The sequence below is a fragment of the Arvicola amphibius genome, chromosome 5, assembly GCF_903992535.2.
Source record: "Arvicola amphibius chromosome 5, mArvAmp1.2, whole genome shotgun sequence".
NCBI classification, from domain to species: Eukaryota; Metazoa; Chordata; class Mammalia; order Rodentia; family Cricetidae; genus Arvicola; species Arvicola amphibius.
This window is the reverse complement of record NC_052051.1, coordinates 26654774-26682512: the sequence shown is the minus strand read 5'-3', so window position 1 is coordinate 26682512 and position 27739 is coordinate 26654774. Positions and strand designations below refer to the sequence as shown.

Genomic DNA, 27739 nt, shown 5'->3' with positions numbered 1-27739 from the left:
TCATGTGCTCAGCACCAGAAGGTCCTTTAGGGCAGAAGAGACAACCCTGTGAGGATCAGGTGGCACTGGCTGCAGCTTGACCACTTGCTTGCCACTTTATGGGATGAACAGAGTCAAGAGCATAGGGACAACCTTTCTGGACCATTATCTTGACCCGAACAGAGGATCTTGGCAAGGTGAGGGACTCTTCTTTTTGTCCCTCATCTTTTTCAACCAAATCATAGAAGTGGGCCTATGCCTGTTTATAGCCTTCCCAAATGCAGTAGACATAACTTAAGGATGTTATACAACAAAATAAATAGAGCATAGATTGTGACCCTAACGTTGTCCATTATGAGACTGTCTTAATACAGATAGTTGAGTGAATACATAAATAATGGTATTTGAGGGGCAGCTCTTTCTTACATAATAATTCTGATTAATAAGTATAAAGGGAATTACACATGCAGAAAATTGAAACAGACAAACCCATGGTGATAACTATTGCTGACAGGAGCCAAGGTGAGTGAGAGGTGCGATGGGAAGCCAAATTTGTGGGCATCTGTGAGTTTCCCTACAAGATATGTGAGAGTCACAGTTCCCCCACAAGGTGTGTGAGAGTCACAATTCCCCCACAAGGTGTGTGAGAGTCACAGTTCCCCCACAAGGTGTGTGAGAGTCACAGTTCCCCCACAGGTGTTTTGTGTGTGTGTGTGTGTGTGTGTGTGTGTGTGTGTGTCACAGTTCCCCCACAAGGTATGTGAGAGTCACAGTTCCCCCACAAGGTATGTGAGAGTCACAGTTCCTCCTCAAGGTGTGTGTGAGTCACAGTTCCCCCACAAGGTGTGTGTGAGTCACAGTTCCCCCACAAGGTGTGTGTGAGTCACAGTTCTTTCACAAGGTGTGTGTGAGTCACAGTTCCCTCACAAGGTGTGTGTGAGTCACAGTTCCCTCACAAGGTGTGTGTGAGTCACAGTTCCCTCACAAGGTGTGTGTGAGTGTGTGAGTGTCACAATTCCCTCACAAGGTGTGTGTGAGTGTGTGAGTGTCACAATTCCCTCACAAGGTGTGTGTGAGTGTCACAATTCCCTCACAAGGTGTGTGTGAGTCACAGTTTCCCCATAAGGTGTGTGTGAGTGTCACAGCTCCTCCACGAGCCATGTGTGCCTGCCAGAGTGTCAGAAGGTGTCTTCACACTGGAGAAGCCTGGCAGGAACCAGGTAGTAACAACCAGGGAGACTGTCCAGGAGAAGCCCAGTGGCTACACGGTGCCCTGGCAGGTGACAGTGGGAGAGAAAACCCCAGCCCCATCACAAGGCCATGTCAGCTCTGTCTAAGCTGAGGCCCTCCCCACAAACAGAAAATGTCACAGTCGTGACGCCAAGGAAGTATGAGGCTCCATGAGATGGCAGGACTCAAAGCAGACAGGACAACACAACACAATATGAGACATCCCAGAGCAGACCCTGAGCAGGACAGAGGACATGCAGGGGAGCTGATGGAGCCATGCACTGGTGCTCACTGCTTGATTTTGGCTGGCAAGCTCGAGTTATATAAGATGCTAACACGAGAGGAAGCTGGGGAAATAACATACTGGAATGATCTAGTCTTGCTCTTTTTTTTAAATTTTCCTGTAAAACTGAAATGCTATCAAGACAAAAAGATAAAAACAAATGCCTAGATTTATATAAAAATGATGAGAAAAAAAAACAGTACAAAATGGCTGCCAAGGCCAGGCCCAGAGTCAACCTTATCTCCAAACTTTCCAGATGTGTTTACACTTCCTTACAGAACTGTGCTAGTTCCTAATTACTCTAGATAAATTCAAATTATGTAGTTTAATTTAGAGATCAACACAATTCCCTTACTGGGATTTGAAAGGAAAATAAAGCACAAGTCATTAATATAAAGTAGTAAGTATTTTGATATGAAAATTATCATGCGTGATTGTTTAGGCAGGAAAAACTCATTCCTACTGTTTCAAAAAAAGCCTGGGGGTAGGGGCAGCCCCATGGAGGGGCAGTGTGTGGAATCACCACATGTTATTATGTGCAAACCCCAGCAGAGTGACATTGGATAAGTGGTCTGCCCCGCTAGCACTCAGTCCTTCTCCTAGAGTGCGAACTGTCCACCATTACCAGTGCCACCACTGTCTAGGTCCAAAAGTCAGCCAGAGATTTTACCGAAATCATGCTATGGTACATGCGCCATCTGCTCAGCAAATGATGAAATGATGAGAGGCATGGCAAATCCATATCAGTTCTGTTCCTGTGTCCCAGCCCCTTGGTTACAATAGCCATACTGTTCATGTGACGTCATACCATTTCTCCCTTAAACACCACGAGATGGAACTGCTGCTCCCCATTGATTGACAGTTTTAGATAGCATCAGTCTTGGAGACTCCCAAAGATGGGACCAGGGCAGGCACCCCTGGGGATGGTTCCAGGCCTGCACTGTCCATTCAAGGTCACTGTCACCTCCCTGAACTACTCTCCAGATGTGGAGGGAGTATTGCTCCCCAGGCCAAGCTCCCGTCACAATGTGTATGTGCTTTGCACACCTGGAGCAGCGCAAATACAGAGAGCCGCTGCCAGGGACAATTCCCCATTTGGAAGGCAGGTTTATTCCGCTCATTCTGGGAGTGTGTTCTGAGCAGATAAACTCTAAGCTTAGAGTCTCGGATGTCCCTCCCGCAGCCTGATGCTGGTGGCAGACAGATCCAGAAGGCCTACCACTGTCCGAGGGCTGTGCAAATCCTTTCTATTTGGATTCTCATTTTATTCTAAAAGTAGCCTGATGGCTGATGACTCCAACTAGAAGAGGGAAGGTCAGAGAAGCTGCATAACCTGCCGAGGGCCACCCAGACAGAGGTGGGCAGCCGAGGGCCACCCAGACAGAGGTGGGCAGAGGTCCTGAGTCTTTGAGCCTGGTGCCCTCTGGATCAGAGCCACGACTGAGGTAGAAATTCTAGTAAGATCAGAATGAATGAGTCTGATGGGGTGACTTCTGACTTGAATGTCCACCTGCGTAACACACGGGTTGAACCTTACCTATACTTCCCACAGGTTGCATGCTGAACACACGTGTCTTTTATAATGGAAACAAAGCCCCTGAATTTGAACTTCCAGGAACCTGCCATTAGTCAGTTGTTTCATAAGTGTGGATCTCTACTAGGCTGGGGTAGCCAGGTTGGAACTAGGACTGAACTTGTTTCCCGCCTCCTCTAGTGTGTGGGCACACAGTAGGTGTTCAGTGAACTCAGCCACACTTCAGCTTGGCACACCTGCCACTGCTTAGAGCCTCGGCTTTCCCAGTAGGAAAAGGGGAAGCCGCAGGCACCAAGTTTTCCGTTTTGTACCTTGGTTCCTCACTCTGGTACTGGGTTTTGAAAGGGAAAACTCAAGTTGCCCCCACGCACACATGCACACACACACTTCCTCTCAAAGCTGATAGCAGGAGCTGGAAGGGAAAGCCCTTCCTCTCTCCTTACCTCCAATACGTCAATGTCGGCATTGCTGAAGTCAATGTTGAGGATTTTGGGCAGAGGAACTCCAGAACCCAGGACAGCTGTAAAGGGGGTAGGGGAGAGTCAAGTCAGGTGTCGTCCATGTGACCCAGAGGTGGCAGCCTGGCCAAAAGCAACCAGCATTTGCAAGAGCATAGCTGTCTTTTTGCCTCTCAGGCTTTGTCCTTGAGGTTCCTGCCCAGAAGAAGCCCAGGCTGGCCTTAGCCTTGCTATGTAAAGGGGAGGATGACTTGAGCTCTTGATCCTCCTGCCTCTGTCTCCAAGTGCTGGAATTATGCACCACCATGGCCAGTTTACAGTGCTGGGGACTGAACCCAGGACTTTGTGCATACTAGGAAAGCACTTTACCAACTGAGTCACGTCCCCAGTCCCTCCATGATGGGTTCTGGGCCTCCCCTGAGGACTATTCACAAGTCTTGTTATATACAGTACTTCCTGGACCTTAGGCCAGCAACTAGACAGCTGCTGCTTCTGCCCCATTCCTAATTTCTGCCACTAGAGAAACTAAAGCACATTCGTTCTGATTTTCTGAACTTCACACTTATCCATGTAAGTTCCTTAGGGACTGTGTCCCTAGTATCAGAGAACAGGAGAACTATCTGCCAAGTGGAGAAACAGAATGATGCATGTGGGTCCCCAACATGCAAGTTGCCATGGGGTTTTGTTTGGTTTAAGATGTCAGAAGCAAAAAAGAAGGAAGAGCGTGGGATGGCTCAGCCTGGAGAGGGGCTTGCTGCACAAACCTAATGACGTGAGCTCAAATACCAGAACCCATATAAAGGAGGCAGAGAACCAACTCCACACAGTTGTCGCCACACATGCACTGTGGCACACATACAACCTCACATATATTGCACACATAATAATAATAATAATAATAATAAATGGAACTTTAAAAACAACATCAGAGGCTATATAGATTTGTCAATTAATGTATTAAAAAAAAAAAAGAAAGGAAGCCGGGCGGTGGTGGCGCACGCCTTTAATCCCAGCACTCGGGAGGCAGAGGCAGGCGGATCTCTGTGAGTTCGAGACCAGCCTGGTCTACAAGAGCTAGTTCCAGGACAGGCTCCAAAGCTACAGAGAAACCCTGTCTCGAAAAACAAAAACAAAAACAAAAAAAAACCAAACCAAAAAAAAAAAAAGGAAAAGAGGAAGGTGAAAGAAAGGGTAGGTGGAATTTGTTATTAACTGAAATTGACCTTCTTGAGCCCAAGAAAATTTGGAGCTGGGGATGGGGTTATCTATACTGTTTCCCAGTCTCCCTTGGCCACAGAACCCTTTTCTTAAGGTGCTATTGTTTTGTGGGTCTCCGTGCTTTGGGAATCATAAATCTAGTCAAATCTCTCACTTTTGAAAAGGAGAGATTGCAGTTGAACTTTCTAAGCTAAAAGGATTTTCTTCAAGGATACTGTGATAGTTTGAAAGAAAATGCCCCCCAAAGGGAGTGGCACTATTAGCATGTGTGACCTTGTTGGAGCAGGTGTGGTCTCATGGGAAGAAGTGTGTCACTGTGGAGGTAGGCTTTGAGGTCTCATATAAGCCCAGTGTATCTTTTAGATCACTTCCTATTGTCTGCAAGATGTAGGAGCCTCAGCTACAGCTACAGGACCATGTCTGCCTGCATTCGGCCATATCCCGTCTTTGATGACAATGGACTAAACTTCTGAACTGTAATCAAGTCATCCCCAATTAAATATCTTGCTGTGGTCATGGTGTCTCTTCACAGCAATAGAAACTCTGGCTAAGACAGAAGTTGGCACCAGGGACTAGAGTATTGTGATAGGTTTGACCATGGTTTTGTTTGGAAGAATTTGGACCTTTGTGCTTTGGCTTAGTAAAAGAATGGAAGGCTTTAAGCACTAATTAATGGGCCATACTAGTATGAACATGGAAGACAGAGGTGCTAAATGTTATTTGAACTGTTGAAACCTCATTCATGAGGTCTCAAATGAGAAGAATATGTGGCATAGAGATTGTTCTTGTGATATTTTGGTGAAGAATGTGACTGCATTTTGCCCTTGTCCTAAGAGTCTGCCTGAGACTAAAGTAGAGTTCTAGATTAATTCTGTTGGCAGAGGAAATCTCCAAACGGCCTAGTATAGACTCTGTTGTGTGGCTATTAGTGACGACTCTAATGAAGATTTATAATGAAAAGGAGTAAACTGGGCAAATAAAATACAAAATGGACAGATTGAGAAAAGAGGCACCAGGAAGTGGAAAGAGTTAAATCCTGTGTTCATGGAGATAAAAGGATTAAGAAATGGAATGAAGGGAATCATGGCTTCAGGCCAAGACCCTACCAACTAAATTTCCAACCTGTGAAAAGGAATTAAAGACAAGTTAGAGCCAGATGTGCTGGTACACACCTTTAATCCCAGCACTCAGAAAGAGGCTGGCAGATTTCTGAGTTTGAGGCTAGCCTGGTCTACAGAGCAAGTTCAAAGACAGCCTAGCTTGGGCAGTGAAGGAAAACAAAGAACTGAAGTAGACGTGATTAAATGAGAAAGCCGATCCCAGCCCCAGCGAGCAGCAGAACTTTGTAACTGCGGTCACATGGTTCTAGAGTGAAGGACAGAAGGAAGGGGCTGTGGAATGGGCCTCCACAACTCAGGAAATCTCCAAGGCCAGGCCTGTGTCAGGGGTGTCCCTGAATGGAGGCCTAGAGTGGCCACTGAGTGAAGCTGTAAAGTTGAAGCCTGGATTGCCTTGGGGACCCCAAGAGGTCAGAAATGCCGAAGCTGTGGAATACCTGCCAAGCAAAGTTGTTAAGAGGGAGTGGAACCAGCCAAAGAGAAAGAGGTGTGCTGCAGTCAACAAAGCTGAAGGGGATTGGAGACATCAGACATGGAGATGCAGAGTTTGCCCAGCTGGTTTTCATTCTTGCTTTGGTCTGGTGTTTCCTCACTATGCTCCCTGCATTTCGGAACAGCAAAGTTTTATCATGTACCATTTGATGTTTGAAGTATATGATCTGTTTTTTATTTTGATTTCATAGTTAAGAGATTATATGAATCTCAGATAAGACTTTGAACTTCGAACTTTTTAGCTTTGTTGAGACTGTGACGGACTTTTACGGCTTTTGAAGTTCGACTAAACGCATTTTGCATTTTGATATTTTTACAAGCTTTTGGAGGCCAGGGAGCAGAATGTGGAAGTTTGAAATAAAATGACCTCCAAAAGGAGTGGTGCTATTAGCCTTGTTAGAGGCGGTGTGTCACTGTGGAGGCTAGTTTTGAGGCCTCATACACGCTCAAGACACCGCCCAGTGTTCTAGACCACTTCCTGTTACCTGCAAGATGTAGGACTCTTAACTGCCGTTTCAGCACCGCATCTGTTACACTCTGCCGTGTCCCACCATGATGATAATGGACTGAACCTCTGAACCGTAAGCCAGCCCCAGTAAAATGTTTTCCATTATGAGTTGCCATGCTTACGGCATCTCTTCACAGCAATAGAAATCCTAACTCAGACAGATAACAAGTCAGGTAAAAGGTCCCTGGCTCTGGTCTGCCCAGCCCTGATACTTTCCCTCTGTCCCTGCTAGATTTCTGTGGGACTTAAGGACTCAGGGGGGAGGGGGATGTCTTAGAGGTGTAACAGTGAAGAGAAAGAGTTTAGAAGAAAACACTAAACATCAGATGAGTTCGGATGACTCATCTCAGGGCGGGGCCTTCTAAAAGTTATTCTGTGATTCGTAAAATTTACACACACACAATTTTCATAAGGATCATTAAAATGAAGCCAACAACCAAACAGGAAGCAGATGTGGAAGCTGGGGAACCATCCTGTTTCCTGTCAACAGAAATGTGGGCATTTGTTGCTTACTATGTAAAGATAAATGTTGTAGTGGGCAAGGTGGCATACGACTATAATCCCAACATGTAAGCAGCTGAGGCAGGAGGATCACAAGCTTGAGGCCAGCTTGGGTGAGACCCCCGTCTCAAAAAAAATCTAAAAATTATTCTTATTAACTTATAAGCTTGAAGAGCATTTGCCTTCAGAGACTTAAATCACTCTATTTTAATAAAGTCCTTAAAATGGCACGGTTCAGTATAGTGTACACTCAATATATCTAATAAGACAGTAGTCACTAGGTCCCTGACCAACATAACCCGGAGAGGCTTGAATGCCCACTCTTACCATTCATCGCTGGCATAAAGGCTAGGTCAAAGATCTTCTCAACCAGCATTTCCAAGATGAACACCTGTGAAAAAAGAGCTGAGTTCAGGCAGGACTGCAGTCCACTCTGATGGACCCTGGAGGACCAGGGGGACCTAGAGTCCAACGTGAAGGCCTAGTGCTGCTTGAGAGAACCCCAGAAGCCACAAATGACAGTCCCTTGGAGCCCTCGGCCCACCTGCTCACAGTTCAGACAGAAAAGATGAGGATCAAGGCTGCTAAGAGGCAAGAGGCAAAGAAGGTGTGGCTCCTCCCCTAGGAGGCTGAAGATCCATAGCTAGCCTGAACACCCCAGCTCAGCCTCCAGGGGCCAGTAGGAAGGCTCTGTATCTCTCTGACCTTGAACTTCCTCAGTTGTTCAGTAAATCCACCAGCAAGGACTCGGGGATTATGAAGGGATCCTGTCACCTGCCTGGCCTTCAGCCCTTAATCACATAGTCAGGCCTCTGTGTCCATAAACCCTTGCTTCTGGACTCAATCAATGTGTTTCAAAATATTGTAAAACAGAATTCCATTTATTCTGAGGCAGGAAGATTGCCATGAGTTCAAGGTAAGCCTGGGCTAGCAAGATAAGACTGTCTCAAGAACAACAAAAAGTGTTTTAATCTACACTAGATGTGCTTGAATTCATTCTCCTTATTATGATTCTCAGAGCAATGTAAATAATAAATAGTCACGTCACATGATCCAGAACAGATGGAAGGTACACGAAAGGAATGACTGGCCACATATAAACAAAACGCTACACTGTTTACACACAGGGCATGAGCATCCTGGGGACCCTGGAGCTAATGCTGATGCTGAGGGACAGCTACACAGCAGCCCTTGACGGCTCTAGGCTTTGGTCTCCTGTCTGCACACAGGAGTGGATGACCCCTACTACATCATTGAAAATCAGAGCAAGTGATGTATACAAACAACTGCCACGGGGCCCTGCACAGGCTGTATGTGGTCACTCCTGTATGGCTCTGCCACCTGGGACAAGTCACACAAGTCACTGAGTTTGCAATCCTCACTTGAAAAGCAGGGTTTACTAACTGACAAAGTCAAAAGAAAGTTGCCAGGACTAAACAAGAAAAGCTGTTAAAGCAGGAACTTGACCTGAGCTGCCAGTGTGCTTGGGGACCCCATGCATTTCTATTGTGCTTATGGGATGTGGTACTCCTCCCCGCTGGAGTCCGGAGATGCCTGTTCTAGCTGGAGCTGTGAAGCGGGGGAGTTTCTCTGCCTAAAATTGAGCTGGTAACATTGATGCCACTGGTGCTGGAGACGGTTGGAGAAGCTCAAAAACAAGTGACAGGAAAAAGGATCTGCCTTCCTCAACATGTGCAGAAATCTCACCCAAGCCTAACCAAAACCAGTTAATTTGTAAGAGGGGAGCGGAGATGAAAGGGAGAAGGAGGGCGCTCCCTTATGAAGCCTCATATGGGACCCAGGAGTGAACCAAAGCAGTGGCAATCAGTCCTGATTCTGAACCCCTCATGGACCCTTAAAGGCAGCTCTCCAGGACCCAAAATTTAGAAGAGAAATGAATCCAAACCTATTTCTTTTCTTTTTTTGTAGGAGAATATGGAGGCATAAGTGGGCAATGCTCACAGTCACACCTGGGTCAGTGGCCCACAAATTCCAAGGGGAGAAAGCCCCCCCAGCACCTGACTTCCCTGGATCCTTGTTCTGAAGAAAAGCAACTTGGGTAAGGCCCTAGGGTGTCAGCTAAAATGTGCAGTGCCATTGGCAGCAAGCAGGATCTGTGAGCTCACACCCCACCCCTTGCTCCATCCATCCTCAGTCTCCATCCATGAGAAAGGGTGACAGCGCCAATGCCAGCCCCCTATGATTCACAGCCATGCTGGGCTCAGCTAGGTTCAGAAGGCACGGTCCCCTCAGAAGAGCTTTCTGATGCCTAAACCCTAATACTTACATCAAAGTTGCCCACATTTGAAGTTCTGAGGTTGAGGCTGGTCCTGCAGTAAAAGAAAGTGACTCATCAAGAGGGGTCAGTATCACGACTGGGAAACCCACAGACATAGTTGACCCAAACTTGCGGGAGCTCAGGGTCTCTACACCGACAGCTGGGGGGGGGCCTATGTGGGACCTAACCAGGCCCTCTGCATGTTGGTGACAGTTTTGTAACCTGGTCTGTTTGTGGGACCACTGGCAGTGGAATCAGGATCTATCTCTAGTGCATGAGCTGACTTTTTAAAGCCCATTTCGTATGATGGGATGCCTTGGCTTGGAGGCTTGGAGGCTTGGTCCTGCCTCAGCTGAATGTGCCAGGGTTTGTTGATCCCCCATGAGGGGCCTTACCCTTTCTGAAGAGTGGATGCAGGTGGAGAAGAGGTGGAGGAGGGAAGGGAGGGGAGGGAGGGGAACTGTGGTTGGTATGCAAAATGAATAAAATAAAAGTAAATTTAAAAAAGAAAAGAAAGTGGCTCATTAAAAGCAGCAATGGCCTAGGACTCATAACCAACAGTCAGAAGCCTCTGGCAGCATCCATGGGAAGACTCATCCTGGCAGGACTGATAACAGGAATTCACTTTCCTATTCTGAGCACTAAGAACCTTTCAGACTCTAGACTAACAGAGGTAAGCCTGAAATTACAGCTTTGCCTCAGACAGGCTGTGCAATCTTAGGAACTTCCCCTCTCTGAGCCTAGGTTTCCTCATCTGTACAGGGGGTCCTGCAGGACTAAATGGGAATGGAGTCCTCCGAAGTAGTTGGAACCATGTGTGATGTGTAGCCAGCGCCCTGGCTACCTCTACCTCACTTAATCCAAACAGCAGCCCCGCCTCAGGCTGAGGCTGCTGGTGCTCCTGGCTCAGTCACAAAGCTAGGAAGGGGTAATAGGACTCCCCCTGAGCCTGTGCATCCACTCCTGTGACATCTGAGAAAGGGAGGCCTGGGTGTGTGCTCGCACACCACAACAAGAGGGTCCTGGTCTCACTGTACCCCACAGCCCTGCCTCAAGGGCTCACAGACTCTCCCCTGAGGCAGAGGGAGCTTGCGGCTGCTCAACAAGAAGGTTCAGGCTCCATTTGGACAGACAGCGGCCTCCCAAAGAGAAGACTTTCCTGGCTGGACATCCTAAGGGTCATGCCCAGCCCTCCCCTCCCCCGCACCACCCAAATGTCCTGACACTGCACGCTGACCATGTCACCATCCCCACTGCGAAGCCCAGCTCTCTTCCCCAGAAGTCCCTGCTCTCCCCACATCTGACTGGTTAGCCCCCCGACCATCCTGGGTGGCCTCCAGCACCACCTGTGAGTGTCCTCCATCGCTGGGCTACATAAACACTGGTCATCAGAAGGAAAACTCTCCCTAACCTAAGTGTCTACTGAGAGTCCAAAATAGGGACTCATTCATCTTGAAATGGCGGTGCTAGGAACCCTTATTTCTGCATAATTAGGTCAAGGTTAAACAGAGAGACTTCCAGAACCTTCCTCAGTGCCTTCACCAGAGGCACCTAATGGAAGGCAGCCTTTTGCCATGAATCTTATGAAACAGAGGCTATTGCCCCATCTCCAGATGGGAAGACTGAGGCTCAGAGAAGTCATCTGGCTGACATCACACAGTCATCCGGATCTAACGGTACTGCTGAACTCTAGACACAGGGCTCAGCATTCAGGACAGCGGGCACCTGGACCTGCACTGGCTCCTAGCTCCACTCTGTGTGGCATTGAGCTAGCACATCCACCTCTCTGAACCTTAGTTTCTCATCTCTGAAACAGGAGAATGATGGCCCTGATGTAATGGGCCTTTAGGAAGGCGACGACACGTGGATGAAGGACCAAGAGCACCTTATTGTCCCCAGCACCGTGCTGAGCCCTGATGCACTTCTTGGCTCAGCAGGTTCTCTTGGCTCTGTTCCTGGTGCTGACCCACAGTGGGCTCAGCAGCAGCAGACAGGCTGTGGTCAGCTCTGCAGGCCCTCACAGTCACACAGCAGACTCCACCCCAGCCTGGCGGCCCTGCGTGAAGAACCACTTCCAGCAGTCTCGGTTAGGAGACATTCTCTGAGGAGCAGAAGCCATGCACGCAGACCCTCTTACTTGTCCAGCTTCGTATCAATCATGAGCTTGTCCCCTTCCACGGAAAACGAGGCCAGGAGGTCTGTGTCCTGGAGGGAGAGGAAGAGATTAAACACCACTGTGGTCATGCAGACTGCTGCAGGCCGGATGCTCACAGTGTACAGCGCCCACCGGCAACCCATTCACCTGAGTATGGTAGGTCACTCCTCTGCCAAGAGGCCTGTCCTCCTCATAGCACAAGATTGCCAAGAATACCCCAAAACCCATGGCTCGCATTCAGGAGTCAACCAACACCCAGTACTGTTTCCACTTACATCGATGTACTGGAAGAGTGAACATTTCTCAGAGACATGCCCAACACTGGCACTATGTTGACAAAGGCCTCCAAGATCCCTTCCGGAGGGAACTTTTAGCCTATGGAACTTACTGGGTGTGAGCCACTGAAGATGCAATTGGGCAGCATCCATGCCAATCATAACTGCCCGGCCCCTTAAGAGAGGCATAAAATGTCCAGACTCCTCCCCTTCTTCAAGAAAAAGTGGTCATAGGAAAATTTCTCCTTGCCCCACTGAAGCCTTCCTCCAATAAATAAAATAAAACAGTCTTATGGAAATTAAAGTCTGCCTCCAACAAACTCCGGGGGTAGAATTGGGAAGACAGTGGTGGAGAAGAGCTAGGGCCCCGGTGACAGAGGCAGGGGTCTAAGCTGGCACAGGAAGCCATCCTGAGGAAACACTGTCTGTGACAAGGACCAAAGGGTGTGTAGTGTGTGAGAAGATGAAAAAGGGTACGAGAGTCATTCGGGCTATAGGGGAGGGCAAGTGCAAAGGCCCTGAGGCAGGAAAGAGGGAAGCATTATATAAGAGAAAACAGGACAGCAAGGAGGTGAGAAGATTCTGAGGCTGAGGTGGAATAATCTGGGCCGGACCAGGCCAGACTGTGTGAGTCCAGGAAGCCAGAACCACAATCTCACTGGTGCGTCACCATGGCAAAGTGCTCAGCCAGCTCACATGGCAGGGAGCACACACGCTCCCACTTCCACCTCTCATTGATGATGAGATTGGACATCCCCCACCCCCCACTTCTTCCACAGTGGCTTGTCATACTTCAGCTAAAGTAACCACTTTCCAACCTAGAAGTATCTCATTGGTCCCCAACCCTGGGAACGACAGGCACTGTGAAAACACAGCAAATGGGACCAGAGCCCTGAATGTCTGCCTGAAGCCTCCTTCCGGAGGGAGCGGTTCTTATCCCACACTCCTTTGGAAATGTTTCCTTAGCAGCTACTATGTGCTGGGCCTGGGTCAGGCTCTGGGGATCTGACAGTGAATGGGATCGCTCTCTGCCCAGCAATAAACACGCAAGTTGATTTTGTTACATCAGGTTAAGACTTCAAGCCTGGGAGACACAGCGTGGGAGGGCTGTATTTCAGGTGAGCAATATGAGAAGCGAGGGTCTTGCTTTAGATGAGGAGCATGAGAGGAACCTCTGCGAAGGTGGTATTTGAACAGAAACCTACAGTAAGCAAGGGTGTGAGCCATGCAGACACCAAGGGACAGGCCAAGCAAAGGCCCTGTAGTTAAACGATGCTTGACTTTTCTGAAAGGCACTGAGGAGCTAAAATGTGACCAAGAGGAGACCTTGCAGGACTTTAGGAGATTGCTTTCCTTCAGAGGGCTGAGGGAAGCAGGGGAGAAGGATGGTTTTCATTTTTAAGACTCCTTGAGAAGTCTTCTATAGTATGCAAGGTGACAGTGTTCACAAGAATTTCTCATAATTTGGCTGACGTTGGTGGGGACTGTGAGGATGTGAAGAAGACAGGGACCCGGGGAGACCTTGTCGCTCTGTCTTTAGACCCAGCTGTTAGAGCTTCACCCTCAGGCACTTACCACATCGATGAGGCAGATGGTGGTCTCTACATCGTTGGGCTGGGAGACTACAACCTCCGAGGTGGCAAACACCTTCACCAGCGCCTTGTCCTTCTGCAGCGTCACAGACGGGGGATTGGGCACCTGGATCCTGATGGTGAGTGGACGGGACTCGGGGTACTGCTGGAACACCTGTGGGCGGCACCAGGTGTGTGTGCAGGGTCACCAGAGGTGGGTTTTTGTCAACCAATGTCCAAACAGAATGGGCAGGGGTAAAGGCACGCTCCCCATCACAGGAGGCCCACACACTCCAGGGAAAGACATGGACCCACTGTGGAGTGGGGAAGGGACTGCCGGCCTTCTCTGATCCCCTCACCTATGAGCACCATACAAACTACATGTGACAAAGTGGACAGATCAATGCCAGACACATAGAGATGCTTGAGAAATGGCTCAGAGTCAAGTGCGGTTTCCTGAAGCCTTGGGCCAGGTACAGAGTGACAGTCAAAATTTCATTAATTCAGTCACTCAAACTCTGGGGCACTTTTTACTTCTAAACTAGAGGAGAACACAGCACACTGTCTGTGGCCAACTGGGGGGCACAGCGCCCTTTGCACCCTTCCAGGGATGTGAAGGAAGCCCCAGGCCATCTCAAGGCAGAGTTCACCAGCAAGAACTGGCTTGGTCCCCTGAGCTCCCCAGTGAGGGCTCTTGGGCCTGTTTCTGCAGATCAGATTCCCAGCGCTAACCTGCTGAAAAGACGGGTTTATCACAGTTACTAAACACCTGATCAATGCCATGTAAAACTCTTTTCTATATATGGAAATCAAGCACCAGACAATACTCAAGCCCTTGGTCGCTTTCAGAGGGAGTGAGGAACACCTGTTTCTCAAACAGAAATTGCCCATGGCTGGAATGAGGGTGATTAAGCCTAAGAAGACAGGTCTTGATCTTGACACAAGTGTGCTGATAGTCTTCTGTGGGAACTCTTGGTCAATGAACAAATTCAGTATGTTCAGCTATTTAACTCACCCTGAGAACTCACCCTCAATGGTGTGAGCATCAACTAGTCAGGCATTTGGCCAACTGACTTTTCTCAGAGATTTTCAGGATCATTACCCCCAAACAGGCAGTGTCTCTGAGAGATTAGCAATAGCTCTTTCAGAGAGACCCCAAGGCAGTTGGAACTGTGTCTCCAGATAAGCAGGGCTCCAGGAGGCCACCAGAGACTGGGTCAAGCTCTCTCTGTGGCTCCAGCCATGTGCCACTTTGTCTAGCCTCAACTCGGTGACCACCTTGAGCCGTGTAAAGCTCTGTGTCCTTGGTCTGATCTCTCTGTGTCTGTTGCGCAGCTGAGAACAGGGGAGTGAAAGAGGAGATTCCAGGACAATCTCATGGCTGTCCAGAGCAGTGAGCACATGAAGTGTTCCAGTACCCAAGGTCCCTGGTGGAGCTGCAGAAATTTAGGACTAAGGATGTGTCTGCTATTCAAATGCCATGCCAACCACACGAGGGCGGTAGCGATCACTTGCTGAGCTTTGTTACTAATCTCTGTCTCTGAGCTATAATGGGGCATATGGAAAGAGATGGGGTAAGTACAGAAGACTGTAAATGAGTACCCTCCATCCCGTGTGGCACTTCCTACCCATAGGGTTCTTTGATGCCAGGGTACAGGCCAAGAACTAGGGTTGGGAATCGAGAGACTTTTGTTCTGCCTTTACATGGCCACTTGAAAGAGAATCTGTAAAGTATTAGCAAGAACAGCTGTTAACATCTGTCTGCCAAATGCCCACTCTGGGCCTTTGTTTCCAGATGAGAAAACAGAGGCCTGGACAGGTGAGGTCAATGGTGGTGGGAATACACCTGGGACATGCTGAGTCATGCCCAGCTCTAGACACCTGCCAGCTCTCTTTTCAGCTATCATGTGCCTGTGTGTGTCCTCGCTGGATTTCCCCCTAGACAACCTGGACAAATGCTAAGACTGTGTCCAAGGTCACACAGAGGGAGATCACTTGCCTGGTATACTCAAGGCCCCGAGTTCAAACTCAAGCTTACATTGTCACCCAGCCAAGGAGTGGCCAAGCCAGGAGGAGACTATGCAGGCTGGTCCACCACCAGGGGTCAGGATCTGTCATCCTCACCCTCCTTGTATCCCCTCACCAGGATCTGGTCTCCACACCTACCCCAGAACCCCAGGGAACCAGGTTAGAACCCTGCCTGAATGCAGAGACAAGGCTGTCCCCCATTTCATGGTCATCACTGTCTGCAGAGGGCTCTGGCCATGACTTCTGTTGTTTCTTACCCAAAGGGTGCCACTTTAAACTTCAGAGCACTAACTATATGTTATATAGTGACGTGTGGCATTCCCCGAAGGACATAAGCGAAGCTAGAGACAAGGACATCTTAGGATCGCTCACTTACCTTGGGAATCAAGGCCCCCAGTGTGGACGTGGTGAGTGGAGGGAGATCTTCAAACTGTGGGACAAGGACAAGGTCATGTGAGTCCTGAGGTGATGGGGACAGGTAGGTGCTTAGGTTCCAGTACATATAAAATAGACAGATCCCCTAGGAAGCCGCACCCTCCAAGAGTACACTCCAGACCAGCCATTGTGCAGCCCACATCGCAGTTGTGTGGCTCAATGGATGGGAGCAGCCACTTGGGCTTTCTGTCTACAAATATGGCTTGATGTGTTCAAGGCAAGCCCAAATCTTTCTTCTCTGGTGGAATGCTTTAGGAAATCTTGGCCAAGTCCATGTGCGCCACCTAGTGTCTGCTTGACCTCTCTGCCATTTCCTTCTTGTCTCCTCCCTGTCTACCCATTTCCTAAGATGTCAGATGCCAAACAATGAAATGCAGTGCGGGGGGGGGGGGGGGAGGAGGAGTAGGTGCACTGGTTCGGGCAGAGCACCAGTCACATGATTGAAAGGGACACTTAAACACTTAAAACTGCAAGTGCTACTACTACACTGGACCTAAATGGGCACTTTCTTCAGCAGAATTACATATTTTTGTGATCTGGGTATTAAACTTTTTGGAAAATACCTCATTTTTAGGAGAAGCAGGATGGATACATAGATTTATAGAATGGATGGGTGGCTAGGTGGAAGATAGATGGATAGATAGATAGATAGATAGATGATAGATAGATCAATAGACAGATAATGGATGGGGATTCATAGATGGGTGGGTGGATGGGTATAAATGGATAGATAGACAGAGAGATAATGGGTGGGTGCCTAGGTGGATAATAGATGAATGGGCGGACTGGCTGAAGGATAGATGTCTGAATGGGTGTGTGAATGGCTGGATGGCGAGTACACGGATAAATGGTGAATGGGGCAGTAGATGGACGGATGAGTGGGTGGTGAGTGGATGGGAAGGTCATGAAGAAGGTATCTGGAGGGATGGATATGAATTACATTTGACAAAATAAGATCTAGGAAATGGGTGAGGCACATGTGAGCATGACTACATTATTCTGCAGCCGTTCTGAAGGTGGGAAATCTCTTAAAGGGGTTGGGGGGATTGACTCCTGAGCACTACTCCAGGGTATTAGTGTTTTGTTTTTATGCTTCTTTTGATTGCTGGTGTATGCATGTTGGCCAACTGAAAGAATTATAAGCATTCATATTAAGGTGCTCACATGTGAATATGCTTTGCCTTTCAAAAAGTAATGAAATAAACCACATCAAACAGAGAGCTACTGCCTCCTCCTGGGACCAGAAGCAGATTACTGCTGTGCCTATGAGGCTCAAGAGAGGCTCTGGTAGACAGATAATGCCTGGGTGGATGGGCAGATAAATGATGGATGGGTGGATGGATGGATGGATGGATGGATGGATGGATGGATGATGGGTGGGTGGGTGGGTAGAGGGGTGGATGGGTGGATGAATGAATAAATGGATGGGTGGGTGGATAAGTAGATGGATGGATGGGTGGATCACCATCTTTGGAGAGCCTGGAGTACAGGATAAATGACAGGGCCATCCTCAGTCCTCCCTCTAAATCGCAAGCTAGGAAGGACCCCAAACCAGCCACTCACTGCCCTGTTGGGCTGACTCACCATGCCATCAGTGATGTCGATGTCCAACGCACCTTGCTTCTGCAGCATGGTCAGCACAGAGCCCAGGAAATTAGCCGAGATGGCCAGCTGGGAGTTGGTGTTGTCACCCATGGGGGGAAGTTCTGGCATCTGTGGCCTGGGCAACACAGCTGGCCTCCCCAGGGGGTAGTCAATGAGGTCACCTCCTGCCTCCCCAACTAAAGTCTGAGGAGCACAGAAAAGGGGAGGGAAGAAGAGGAGGCTGCAGTCTGGAAGAGGGTTCTGGGCAGATTCTTCCCGATTGCACCCATGATTCTAAGCTACCCTTATGGACAGCCCTTCATCTGCTTAAAAGGGAAGGGGGTCATGGCAGCTCTTTCTTTATAATCAGTTGCTACTGCAATTATTACAGACAGTCATGCACACACCCACATGCATGGACACACATGCACGCACACACATACACTGTGGCACAGAACCCGAGTCTCAGTCCATCACAGTAAGTCAGTATGTGCATGCATCTGCACCTGCACCATCCACACTGGCCCATCCATCTCCAAAGATGATGCCCTGTACAGTGTTCCAGGTCTTCTCTGCCCTCACCTTCCTTCTGCCCCTCAGCCACCAGGTCCAGCACTGGGCCAGCCACCCTCCCACCTCTTTGCCACCCTCACCTTCCCCCATTTCATGTTGTATTCCTCTCACCCAGCAGGATTTAGTTCAAGGACTGCCTCCTCTTAGAAGCCCTCACTGACTTTGCTAACACATCCTAGTCCCTGTTTTAGGTACTGTCATGGTGCTGGGCCTATAATTGCCAGTTTGCTTAAAGGGTTCTCATGGCTTCCCCTACATAGACCAGAAATTCTTTAAAGAGAGGCTTTGTCCTATTCCCTGCTGTGCCTTCAACACAGGACCCAAGGCTGGCAGCACGCCTCTCCATTGGACATGTGTGTCTGTGCACATGTTGCGATGCAACCACGTGACATGGTTTGCATCTCTGTGCTGAAGGCTCAGGGGAGCATCATGTCCACATGATCCAGGCTTGACCTGCCTATGAAAGGACCCATGCACAATGAGTGCCAGATCCCTGCAGTGCTGGAGGAGTTGCTCAAACCAACTCACAAGATCCAATCTCCCGGCCGGGCGGTGGTGGCGCACGCCTTTAATCCCAGCACTCGGGAGGCAGAGGCAGGCGGATCTCTGTGAGTTCGAGACCAGCCTGGTCTACAAGAGCTAGTTCCAGGACAGGCTCCAAAGCCACAGAGAAACCCTGTCTCGAAAAACCAAAAAAAAAAAAAAAAAAGATCCAATCTCCCAACTTCACCTTCAGTGAAGTCAGGCTCCCCGGGTCGTCACTGGCCACCGTGGGAGTGTTTGTACTACAGAAAACAGCAAACGCTGCCAACCAGAACTTCTGAAAAATCATTATGAGCAGGCTGTTAGCTACCTACTATGGCAGTTGTTTATCCAGCAGACCCAGGTTCCAGCAGCTGCAGACACCAGCAGCTGGGTGCCTAGGTTCAGAACCCAGGCATGCAATCACTAGCTGTGTGACATTGGGCAAGTGGAGCCACCTCTCTGTGCCAGTAAACAAGTCTTGCACTTTGGTTCCTATGAGACTGAGCTCACCAGCAGGAAGTGCTCACTGGGATGTGCCTGACTCCCAGGAAGCACTGAAGAGTGTGTGACAATGCTTCCCAGCTCTGCCCTCAGTCTCTAATCCACAAAGGGTCCTGCTCAGATGTTGCTTACAGCATGCATAAATGCCTCGTGTGTGTCTCTCTGTGTGTGTGTGTGTCTGTGTCTGTGTGTGTATGTATGTGTGTGTCCCCATCCAGCCCATAGTAAGTCACACTCAGCTTCAGGGAGAAAGTTTGCAGTCCATCACTTACATTGAGATCCAACTCAAGGAATTCCCCAGTCACAAGTGGGAGGCTGGAGAAGGTGTATTGCACACTTCCAAGTATCCCCAGAGGCACCAGAGCTGCGGGCAAAGGGGAAGGTCACGTTTTGGTTCTCCTCTCCACCAGACAGTCACACCTCCAATGCCCCCATGCCTATGGATATCGTATGGGGATGGGGTATGGACCAAACAAGGCCCCGTGCTTCAAGGCAGAAGAACCAGCTCTGTTCCAAGCCCAGCTCTGCCTCTTCCTTGCTGTGTGACCTCAGGCAGGTCGCTGCTTTTCTCTGGAACTTACTCTCTCCTTTGTAAAGTGTGTTCAATGTCACCTTTTAGATTTGTGGCAGAATTGAGGGAGAAATCCCAGTGTGGATGAGCCCTGTGAGCTATGAAGCGCCATGAACCAGGGCACACCTAAGACTGCAGTGTGCTGCTTGGTCGGATCCCCATCCTCCTGACTGCTAGCAATAAACCCTTTGTCTCCTGTGCTTTCTTTCCTCATCTCAGAAAACCATCCTCAAACTGCCTGGTGTCCAGGGGACATGGGCTCCCCAGCAGAGAGTGTTCCACCATGTGACTGTGGCAGTTCAGCACTGAAGCATTGTGGGTGCTGCCGTGTGAATTATGCGGTTCTTGCCCGCATGCGGCTTGCTTTCAGGAACAATCTCCAGGAAATTCAGGACTGGTGGTAGCACTGAAGCCTGGTCCTCGGGACGGGTTCAGTGTCTGTACTGATGCCTTTGAGAGAATGAGGAATCTTTCCAATGCCATGGCTGTCAGGGCAGAGCCAGGCTTCCATCCAGGATTCTGCCTTTTGCCTAAGCCACGCCTCCCAGGCCGTAAGCAGTGCATGGCAACAGCAACAGCCAATGTGGAAGGCCTGGCTGTTCTTTTGAAACTGCTGGGGCTTACAGTGACTGCCTCCCAGCTGCTGCAGTGCCCCTGGCCCTAGATCAAGCAGGCATCAATAGACATTGGTCACACCACAAAGAGGGAATACTTACAATCCACAAGACCCAGTTGGTCATTGACAAGACCCAGGACCACGTCTACGATGGGGCAAAGCTGTGGAGAGAGACATCAGGGAGCTCAGGAGGTAAGAAGCTGGGGAGCAGCATTTGCCCCAGCATGGTGGTAGAGATGGATTGACTGTTGTCTGTGGGCCCTGTCCTCACTACAGCCCAGGGGAGAGGGATCTCTCTTTATTGCCATCTTTAAGATGGGAAACAAACTTAGGGTGGTATTGAGTTCTGTCACACAAGAAAGCACCCCAGCTGGAGTCCAGAGCCATGGGTGCTCAGACTGAACCTCCCATCTCGTCACTCAACTGTCCCAACCCACATAGATGAGCCATTCCTGGCTCTTTCCATCCCATTGGGCCACCTGCCTGACCCTGGAGACACAATCCCTCTCTTACCAGGTCAGGGAGGACGTTGGCCAGCACTCGGTTCACTAAGTTGTCCACCAGGTTGGGGAGAAGTCTACAGAGGGAGGGGCAGGATGAGGACAGATTTACAGGCATGGAGGGCTCTGGGCTGACCATTCACACCAGTGTCTAACTCCATCTCTGAGCATTGAGAGTCTCTGGACCCTGGACAGAGGCACTGGACAGAGGGCTCTCCCTAGGCCTGCCCACATAGGCCAGCAGCAAACTTACTTCCCTCTCTGCCTCCCCTTTCCTTTCTCTCTTTCTCCACCCCTTCCATTCGCTCTTCTTTGACCTCTCTTCTATTCCCCTCATTCCTTCCCTCCCTTCTTCCTTCTCTCCCTTTTCCTTCCATCCTTATCTCCTTCCTTCCTTCCTTCCTTCCTTCTGCAAACCAAGATGCCAGGGCTCTGTCTTGACAGAGAGTCTGGGACATCCCAGATTCCTAGCTGCCTAGAACTTCCCTCCAACTCCTGTGGTCTTCTGCAGAGCTAAAGTCATCTTCCCAGGAGACAAATGAATTTACTACTTTATCTGAGCTCACAGCATGGCATCTAGGACATTCAGTGTGCTCAAAAAAACAACTGTGGATGGAGAACTCTAGCCATGAAAATAATCACACACTCAAAGACAGGTAAATGGAACTGAAAAGCTTGGGTGGTGGGAGCCATTTAATAGATCAGGAAGGAGGACAGAGAACTGACCAGAGTGGGTTCTCAACACCCACCTGAATCCCAGCTGGTGAAGGACAGAGACGGGTAACACACACAGATGGTGCACGGGTAGTCAGGCAGACACAGGTGGACTCGGTCCTTAACATCATTCCCCTTCAGCCCTCACACTGACCCTGGGCCCCTCCCCAACAAAGAACCAACTGTCACTTCTCTGCCAGGCTGTGGGGCAACATCCTAGAGAAACACCAGCTTAGACTTCTCCCCAAGGCTTGCTGTGCACCTTGGTCCTCGTTGTAGATGGATTCACCTGTCCTGGCTCTCCTGAGGTCACTAGGAATATCCACAGGTGCACACATACTGGTGTGTTGGTTGGAGACAGTGTGCCACTGATATAGAGATAAACAGACAGGCAGAGTGACATAGATATATAGAGATACCTATCCCCTTATGAGAAATGATGAGCTACATTAGGCCTCCCATAAAACAACATCTACAGACAGCATTTCATGTCACAGAAATAGATGGACAAAACAGGGAATGGCCAAATGAATGACAGCTCATCCCAGAGCAGCAGGCAGCCTAAGACGTCAGACAAGGGTGCTTTAGTGTTTGAGCTCAGAGAAGTCACCCAGGTGAATAAAGGGAAGGTGTGAAGAAGAGCAACGGGTTTTAGAGCAGGCACCTGCTTGCATGGAGAAGTGGGGGAGAGCCACACTGGTGTCTGCCTGAGGTAACTCAAGGAAGCTGGAGGGGGACTCAATGAGAGGCCGTGCCAGCTCTATCTGCACCCCTGTGATTTGAATTCTGAACGATGTGGATGGAAAGTCTGAGAACCCTGGAGCCTTGTTTTTCCTGTGCCCATCCATCCTAAAGCACGGGGGGGGGGGGGGGGGGAAGCTACATGATCAGCGGTTTGGAATTCCAGTTGCACAGTGAGTCTTTCACTCACTCCTAGAGTCCACAGAGATGAGGCCTGGGGCAAGGAGCCCAAGGATTAGTGACCAAGAGAGAAAACAGGGAATAGGGACACTAAGGACCGAGGGTGTGAACAGAGAGGCATTCTGCTCTAAACCGTCAGGAGTGTGCCCTCATCCAAGGTCTCTTAGGCCTGGGGACAACGTGCTGGCCAACGCAAGAATGCCTGACAGCTCTCTAGACAGAGGAGAGGGGTTTGGTCACTTTGCAGAGAAGATGAAAAAATAGCTCACATACGCCCTCAATCTGGGCACATTGATTATAACCTGATGAGCAATTCCTCCAGGGGTTGGGACACTCAGGGACACATAAGCCCTCTTGGATAGACTTTCCTAAACTGACGACAAGTCAGATTCTGTGCCAACTGCTTTACCCTTCGTTATCTCAGTTCCCAAAGACAGAGTTTACCCCATTTCACAGACTGAGAATCCAGAGCTCGGGACCAACAGGTTCAGGGTCATACAGCAGCAATGGAACTGAGATTTGAATCTGAGCAGGTCTCTCCAAGGTGGGTAGATGCCTACATCCTGGGCTCCAAAGCACAGCCCTTGAATTGCCACTAAGCAAGTGCCAGCCCACAGCCAGAGCAACAGTATAGATGACTCATTAGGAGTGACCTCTGTGTGGGGCTATCTTATTTCCTGGCATGGGTGACTGTAGTGACCTGCAGCCCTGCCCTGTGCCCGTCCATCTCACACTCACCCCCGAAGCAGTTTGACTTTGATGCCCCCCAGGAGGGTGTCGCAGCGCTCAATGACCAGCCGCGGGTAGCCTGTGCGGTCCATGGTCAGCCGAACTTTGGCTGTGATGTTTACCTCCACCGCAATATCCAGGAAGCCAATGAGGCTGGAAGAGACAAAGGGACCAAAGAGACCATGAGCTACTCTCGCCACTGGGAGTCTTGGCATTCTGCAGGCCTGTCAGGAACCTGACACCTGGTTCTTTCCAAACTTGTATCTAGGAGACCCAGACAAGTGCTACCCCATCACCTCAAGGCAGTGTGATAAATCTCCCTTGACCTCAGCCAATGAGAATTTTAAAGTCTGGGAACAGGACTTGGTACAAACTCTGGTCTGTAAGGTAACCATCCTGACTGTAGACAGGACCTCACCCCTTAAGAAAATGACGCTATGCTAAGGCCCACCCTCCAAGGTCTGTATAGTGGGTGTCTAGGAAGGCACGCTGACTATGCAGACAACCAGAAAAGGAGTGGTCTTGCTACCCCGGGCAAGTGAACTCAAGAAGACTCAATAGCATTAGGGGGTTGTCTAAGTTTTGGAACCCAAGCTACTCCCTACTTCCGGCCTCCAAGACCCTAAACACCACCAGGGGCTGCCTTTCCTGCTGAAGGGGCTGAAGGCTGACTTGGAGATCAGTCACTTGTGTCCTCCCTCCCTGCCCCTCTCACCATGATGGATGGAGCAACCATACATGCTGATGAGAAGAGGCAGCTTGCCCTGGGTCCCGTGTCAGGGACCCCTTCTGAGCCAAGAGCACACACCTCTTTCCATTGATGGCCACGCGGGTATACAAGCTCAGGTAGACACCCACACCAGGCAGGAGCCGCACAGACACCCGGGGAAGGGTAAGCTCCACAATTCGTAGCCTGCATGCAATCAAAGAGATAAGTTAGCAACTGCTGCCATCCACTGCCTCAGAGCACCCTCCCTCACTGCTCCTCCTCTGCTCCCCATACTCCGTCCTCCTACCACGGGGATCCATGGGCAGAATAAACGCCATGGCCCAGCATCCCTCCCCCAGGGGCATCTGTTTACACACCTGTGCCTTTCATTTCCTTAGAATCTTTTGTGAAGACACTGCTCCCTGCCAGATCCTTCCTGCACACTCCCCAGACTCCAGCCAGGGTCCTCAGGCATGAAGCCACCTGCCCTGAGCCCCAAGCTGATGAGTCCCTCATTCTGCACACACTTTCTCCCCGGCCCTTGCGACTGTGTGAAGGGTCTTTCTTCAAGCCCATACAGTTGTTCCCTGGCCAGCAAGCTCCCTGGGATTTTGTGTCTGTTTTCAGGTCAAAGTGTCCCTCACATCCTAAGAGTTCAGTCTATTTGTTGAGTTAAACGTCTATGGCAGGGAATCTGGCCATGGCTGGAATCATAAAACATAATTACAAGCAAGAACTCTAATGTACTTCATTATGAGATTAGAGCATATGGTGTACTATATATGTCACACGGTTTTAAATCCTTGGCTTTTTCTTTTCTTCATAAATTGAGTTATTTGACCATTCTACAGACCAGTAAATTGTGAATCAGAAAAGTGAAAAGAATGCTCTAATGTCACACACAAATAAAAAAGACAATGCTGTGTCTAGGCTTCTAGCCTCTTTCATGTGGACACTGCAAATAGTAACTGGGACATGCCACGATCGCCTCAGATAGCCTTGGTGCATGGTCACCTGTTTGTGGCTACCAGTCAGTAGGCAGCGCTCCCTTCCTTACCCAGTGATGCCTTGAACAGTACTCAGGATGCCTCCTTCACCCAGCACACCAAGCACACCACCTCCTCCGAGAAGTCCTCCGTCTCCAAGGAGACCACCTCCTCCGAGCAAGCCACCTTGGCCTGCCAGAATGCCTTCATTCGCCAGGAAGCCTCCACTGCCCAGCAGGCCTCCAGGGCCAAGTGCCCCAGTGGCCACCCCGGCTGGGATCTCTCCAGGCCGCAGCTCGCGCCGGTGGAGCCGGCCCACGGCGGATGTGTCCGCTGCAGACCTGTACCGCCCAGAGTTCCGGTGGTAGGCATAGTCTGCATGGCGGTAGTCCTCGTGGCGCAGGTCCCTGAGGTTCCCATCAGGCTCCAGGATCTCCCCATAGCGGTATTTGCCCCCCAACTGAGCCGTGTTTTCATTCTTCTCAATGTGCCCATATTTGTAATTACCACCAAGCTGTCTGCCATTGGTGTATATTGGGGGGGGCTCTCGAACATGGAAGTCGTTGTAGGGGACACCACCAACACCTCGGGGAAATTCAGCTCGTCTGTAGTCATCATAGTGGTGCCGACCACCACCCAAAAGGCCGCCACTGCCCCCCAGCAAACCCCCACCTCTGCTCCCTCCACCACCCAACAGCCCTCCACCACCACCTAGCAGACCCCCACCATGGCTACTGCCACCACCCAACAACCCCCCACCACCACCTAGCAGCCCCCCACCATGGCTACTGCCACCACCCAACAACCCCCCACCACTGCTACCACCACCTAGCAGCCCCCCACCATGGCTACTACCACCACCCAGCAGCCCCCCACCACCACCTAACAGCCCCCCACCATGGCTACTACCACCACCCAGCAGCCCTCCACCACTGCTACCACCACCCAGAAGCCCCCCACTACCACCCAGCAGCCCCCCACCACTGCTACTACTGCCGCCCAATAGGCCTCCACCCAACAGGTCACCACCACCTCCTCCACTCCCACCACCAAGCAGGCCCCCCAAGAGACCTCCTCCCCCACCACTGCTCCCTCCACTTCCACCAAGCAGCCCACCCAGGAAGGGCCCACCACCATCACCACGGGCTTTACCCAAGGGCACCTCCCTCAGGGCGGAGCGGAAGGCATCGCTCTTCTGTATTGTGCCTGAGATGGCTGTGGAGAAACACAGGGGTGAGCCCCGGGGCTCCCCTTCCCAGTCACTCTATTGTGGAGTCTCATCCATCCCCCGCTCCCCCCCACCCCAGTTAAAAAAAAAGCAGCAACAGATCAAGAAGACAGAGCAGCATCCAGTGAGCTCATGTCCTGGTCTTACCGCTGCCCCTCTAACTAGGTTCCCACATCATTGGGCCAAACCTTGTATCCTCACTGGAGCCCTGAGCAGAGACTGCGGCCACAGCAGGTCCTCATTTCTCAGGGCACAGAGTAAGGATTAGAGATTCGGAGGTACCTATACCTGAATTTCTGTGCCCTGGGGACTACACAGGTCTCCAGAAGTCATCCCATGAGCCCTCCGTACACCAGTCCTCAGAGGTGGGGATAGATCCACCCACTTTCCAGATAAGGAAACCAAGACTCAGGTTGTATAACCAGGGTTTGAATCCCAGGAAGGCTGGCTCTGGGACCCAAGTTCTTAACCTCTGCTCTCTACTGCCTTGAGAGGATGAGCTGGTGCCCAGAAAGTGGCATCCAAGAGAAAAGGGAAACTCCAGCCCAAAGGGAAGAGGTCACCCGGTCACTAACCATGGGGTCTGCTAGCATGGGGAGGGTCCTCGGGTACTGGAGAGCTGGCTTGCCTCCCCTGCTCCTCCCATCCACACATGACCCTGTTGGGATTAGACTCACCCTTGCTCAGTACATCTTTTGTAACTCTGAGGACTGTGTTTGTGTCTTGAGGTGTGCCACACACAGCTGCCACAGATAGAGCAGCCACACACCACGCGGTCCACATATTCATTTTGTTCTCCTGCTGAAACACCATGTGTCAGCACTGTGACTGTCCTCCCATCCATCCCTGTATCCACCCACCCATTCATCTATCTGTCCATCCACCCACCCACTAATCCATCTGTCTACCCACCCACCCATCTGTCTATCCTGTCCATTCGTCCATCCATTGATTTCTTATCCATCTATCTACCCATCCACTCACACACCCATCCTTCCTTCCATTATCCATCTGTCCTCCTTGTCTTTCATCCATTCAGCTCTGGTCAGCAGGCAAAGATAAGCACCCTTGGTCTAGGAGTCACATGAGAATCCCAAGACCCAGAGACAGGAAACTGACCAAGGTTACACAGTAGGACATAGCCCAGAATTCCTGACACCACTTTAAAATTGTTCGAGGGAAAATTGATCTAGTGGCAAGATCACTCATTAAACAAATGATCCCAGAGCATGGAAATCTATCCCCCAAGGTGGAATTGAATAACTGAGCTGTAAGGACAGGGACGGAAATTTCAAAGCAAATAGCCCTCTGGCAGCTAGCAGCTCTGTGAAGCTCTCCAGCATCTATCCATCTACACATGCACCTACATGTTCACTCACCCGTTCTTCTCCTCCTGTCCAGGCATCCTTCCAGCCTTCTATCCACCCTCCAGTCTATCCATTATCCAAAGAGCTACTAAGTTGTACACCATCTACCAATACACCCTCCTATCCATCTATCCGTCTATCCATCTGTCTAT

General features: G+C 50.1%; 1 protein-coding gene across 1 annotated transcript; it reads right to left on the bottom strand.

The window, feature by feature from the left end:
- On the bottom strand, nt 1–27003 carry Bpifb4 (BPI fold containing family B member 4). The gene is made up of 16 exons (XM_038331950.1): nt 26898–27003; nt 26145–26207; nt 25064–25577; nt 24106–24210; nt 23307–23450; nt 20947–21010; nt 20534–20594; nt 19519–19610; nt 17648–17851; nt 16005–16058; nt 13605–13775; nt 11737–11804; nt 9609–9651; nt 7649–7712; nt 3470–3546; nt 1–24 (listed from the first exon to the last, which is right to left on the bottom strand). The coding sequence occupies exons 1-16, from the start codon at nt 27001–27003 to the stop codon at nt 1–3; spliced, it is 1854 nt and encodes a 617-aa protein (XP_038187878.1).
- Between the last annotated feature and the right edge of the window lie 736 nt (nt 27004–27739).

Excerpts from the sequence above, each read along its gene's own strand:
- Bpifb4 (XM_038331950.1), bottom strand. The coding sequence starts at position 27,003 with ATGTGGACCGCGTGGTGTGTGGCTGCTCTATCTGTGGCAGCTGTGTGT. Across the intron at positions 20,595-20,946 it reads CCAACGTCCTCCCTGACCTG|CTTTGCCCCATCGTAGACGT; the intron begins GTAAGAGAGGGA and ends CTCTCTCCACAG. Across the intron at positions 13,776-16,004 it reads TGGGGGCCTTGATTCCCAAG|GTGTTCCAGCAGTACCCCGA; the intron begins GTAAGTGAGCGA and ends TGCCGCCCACAG.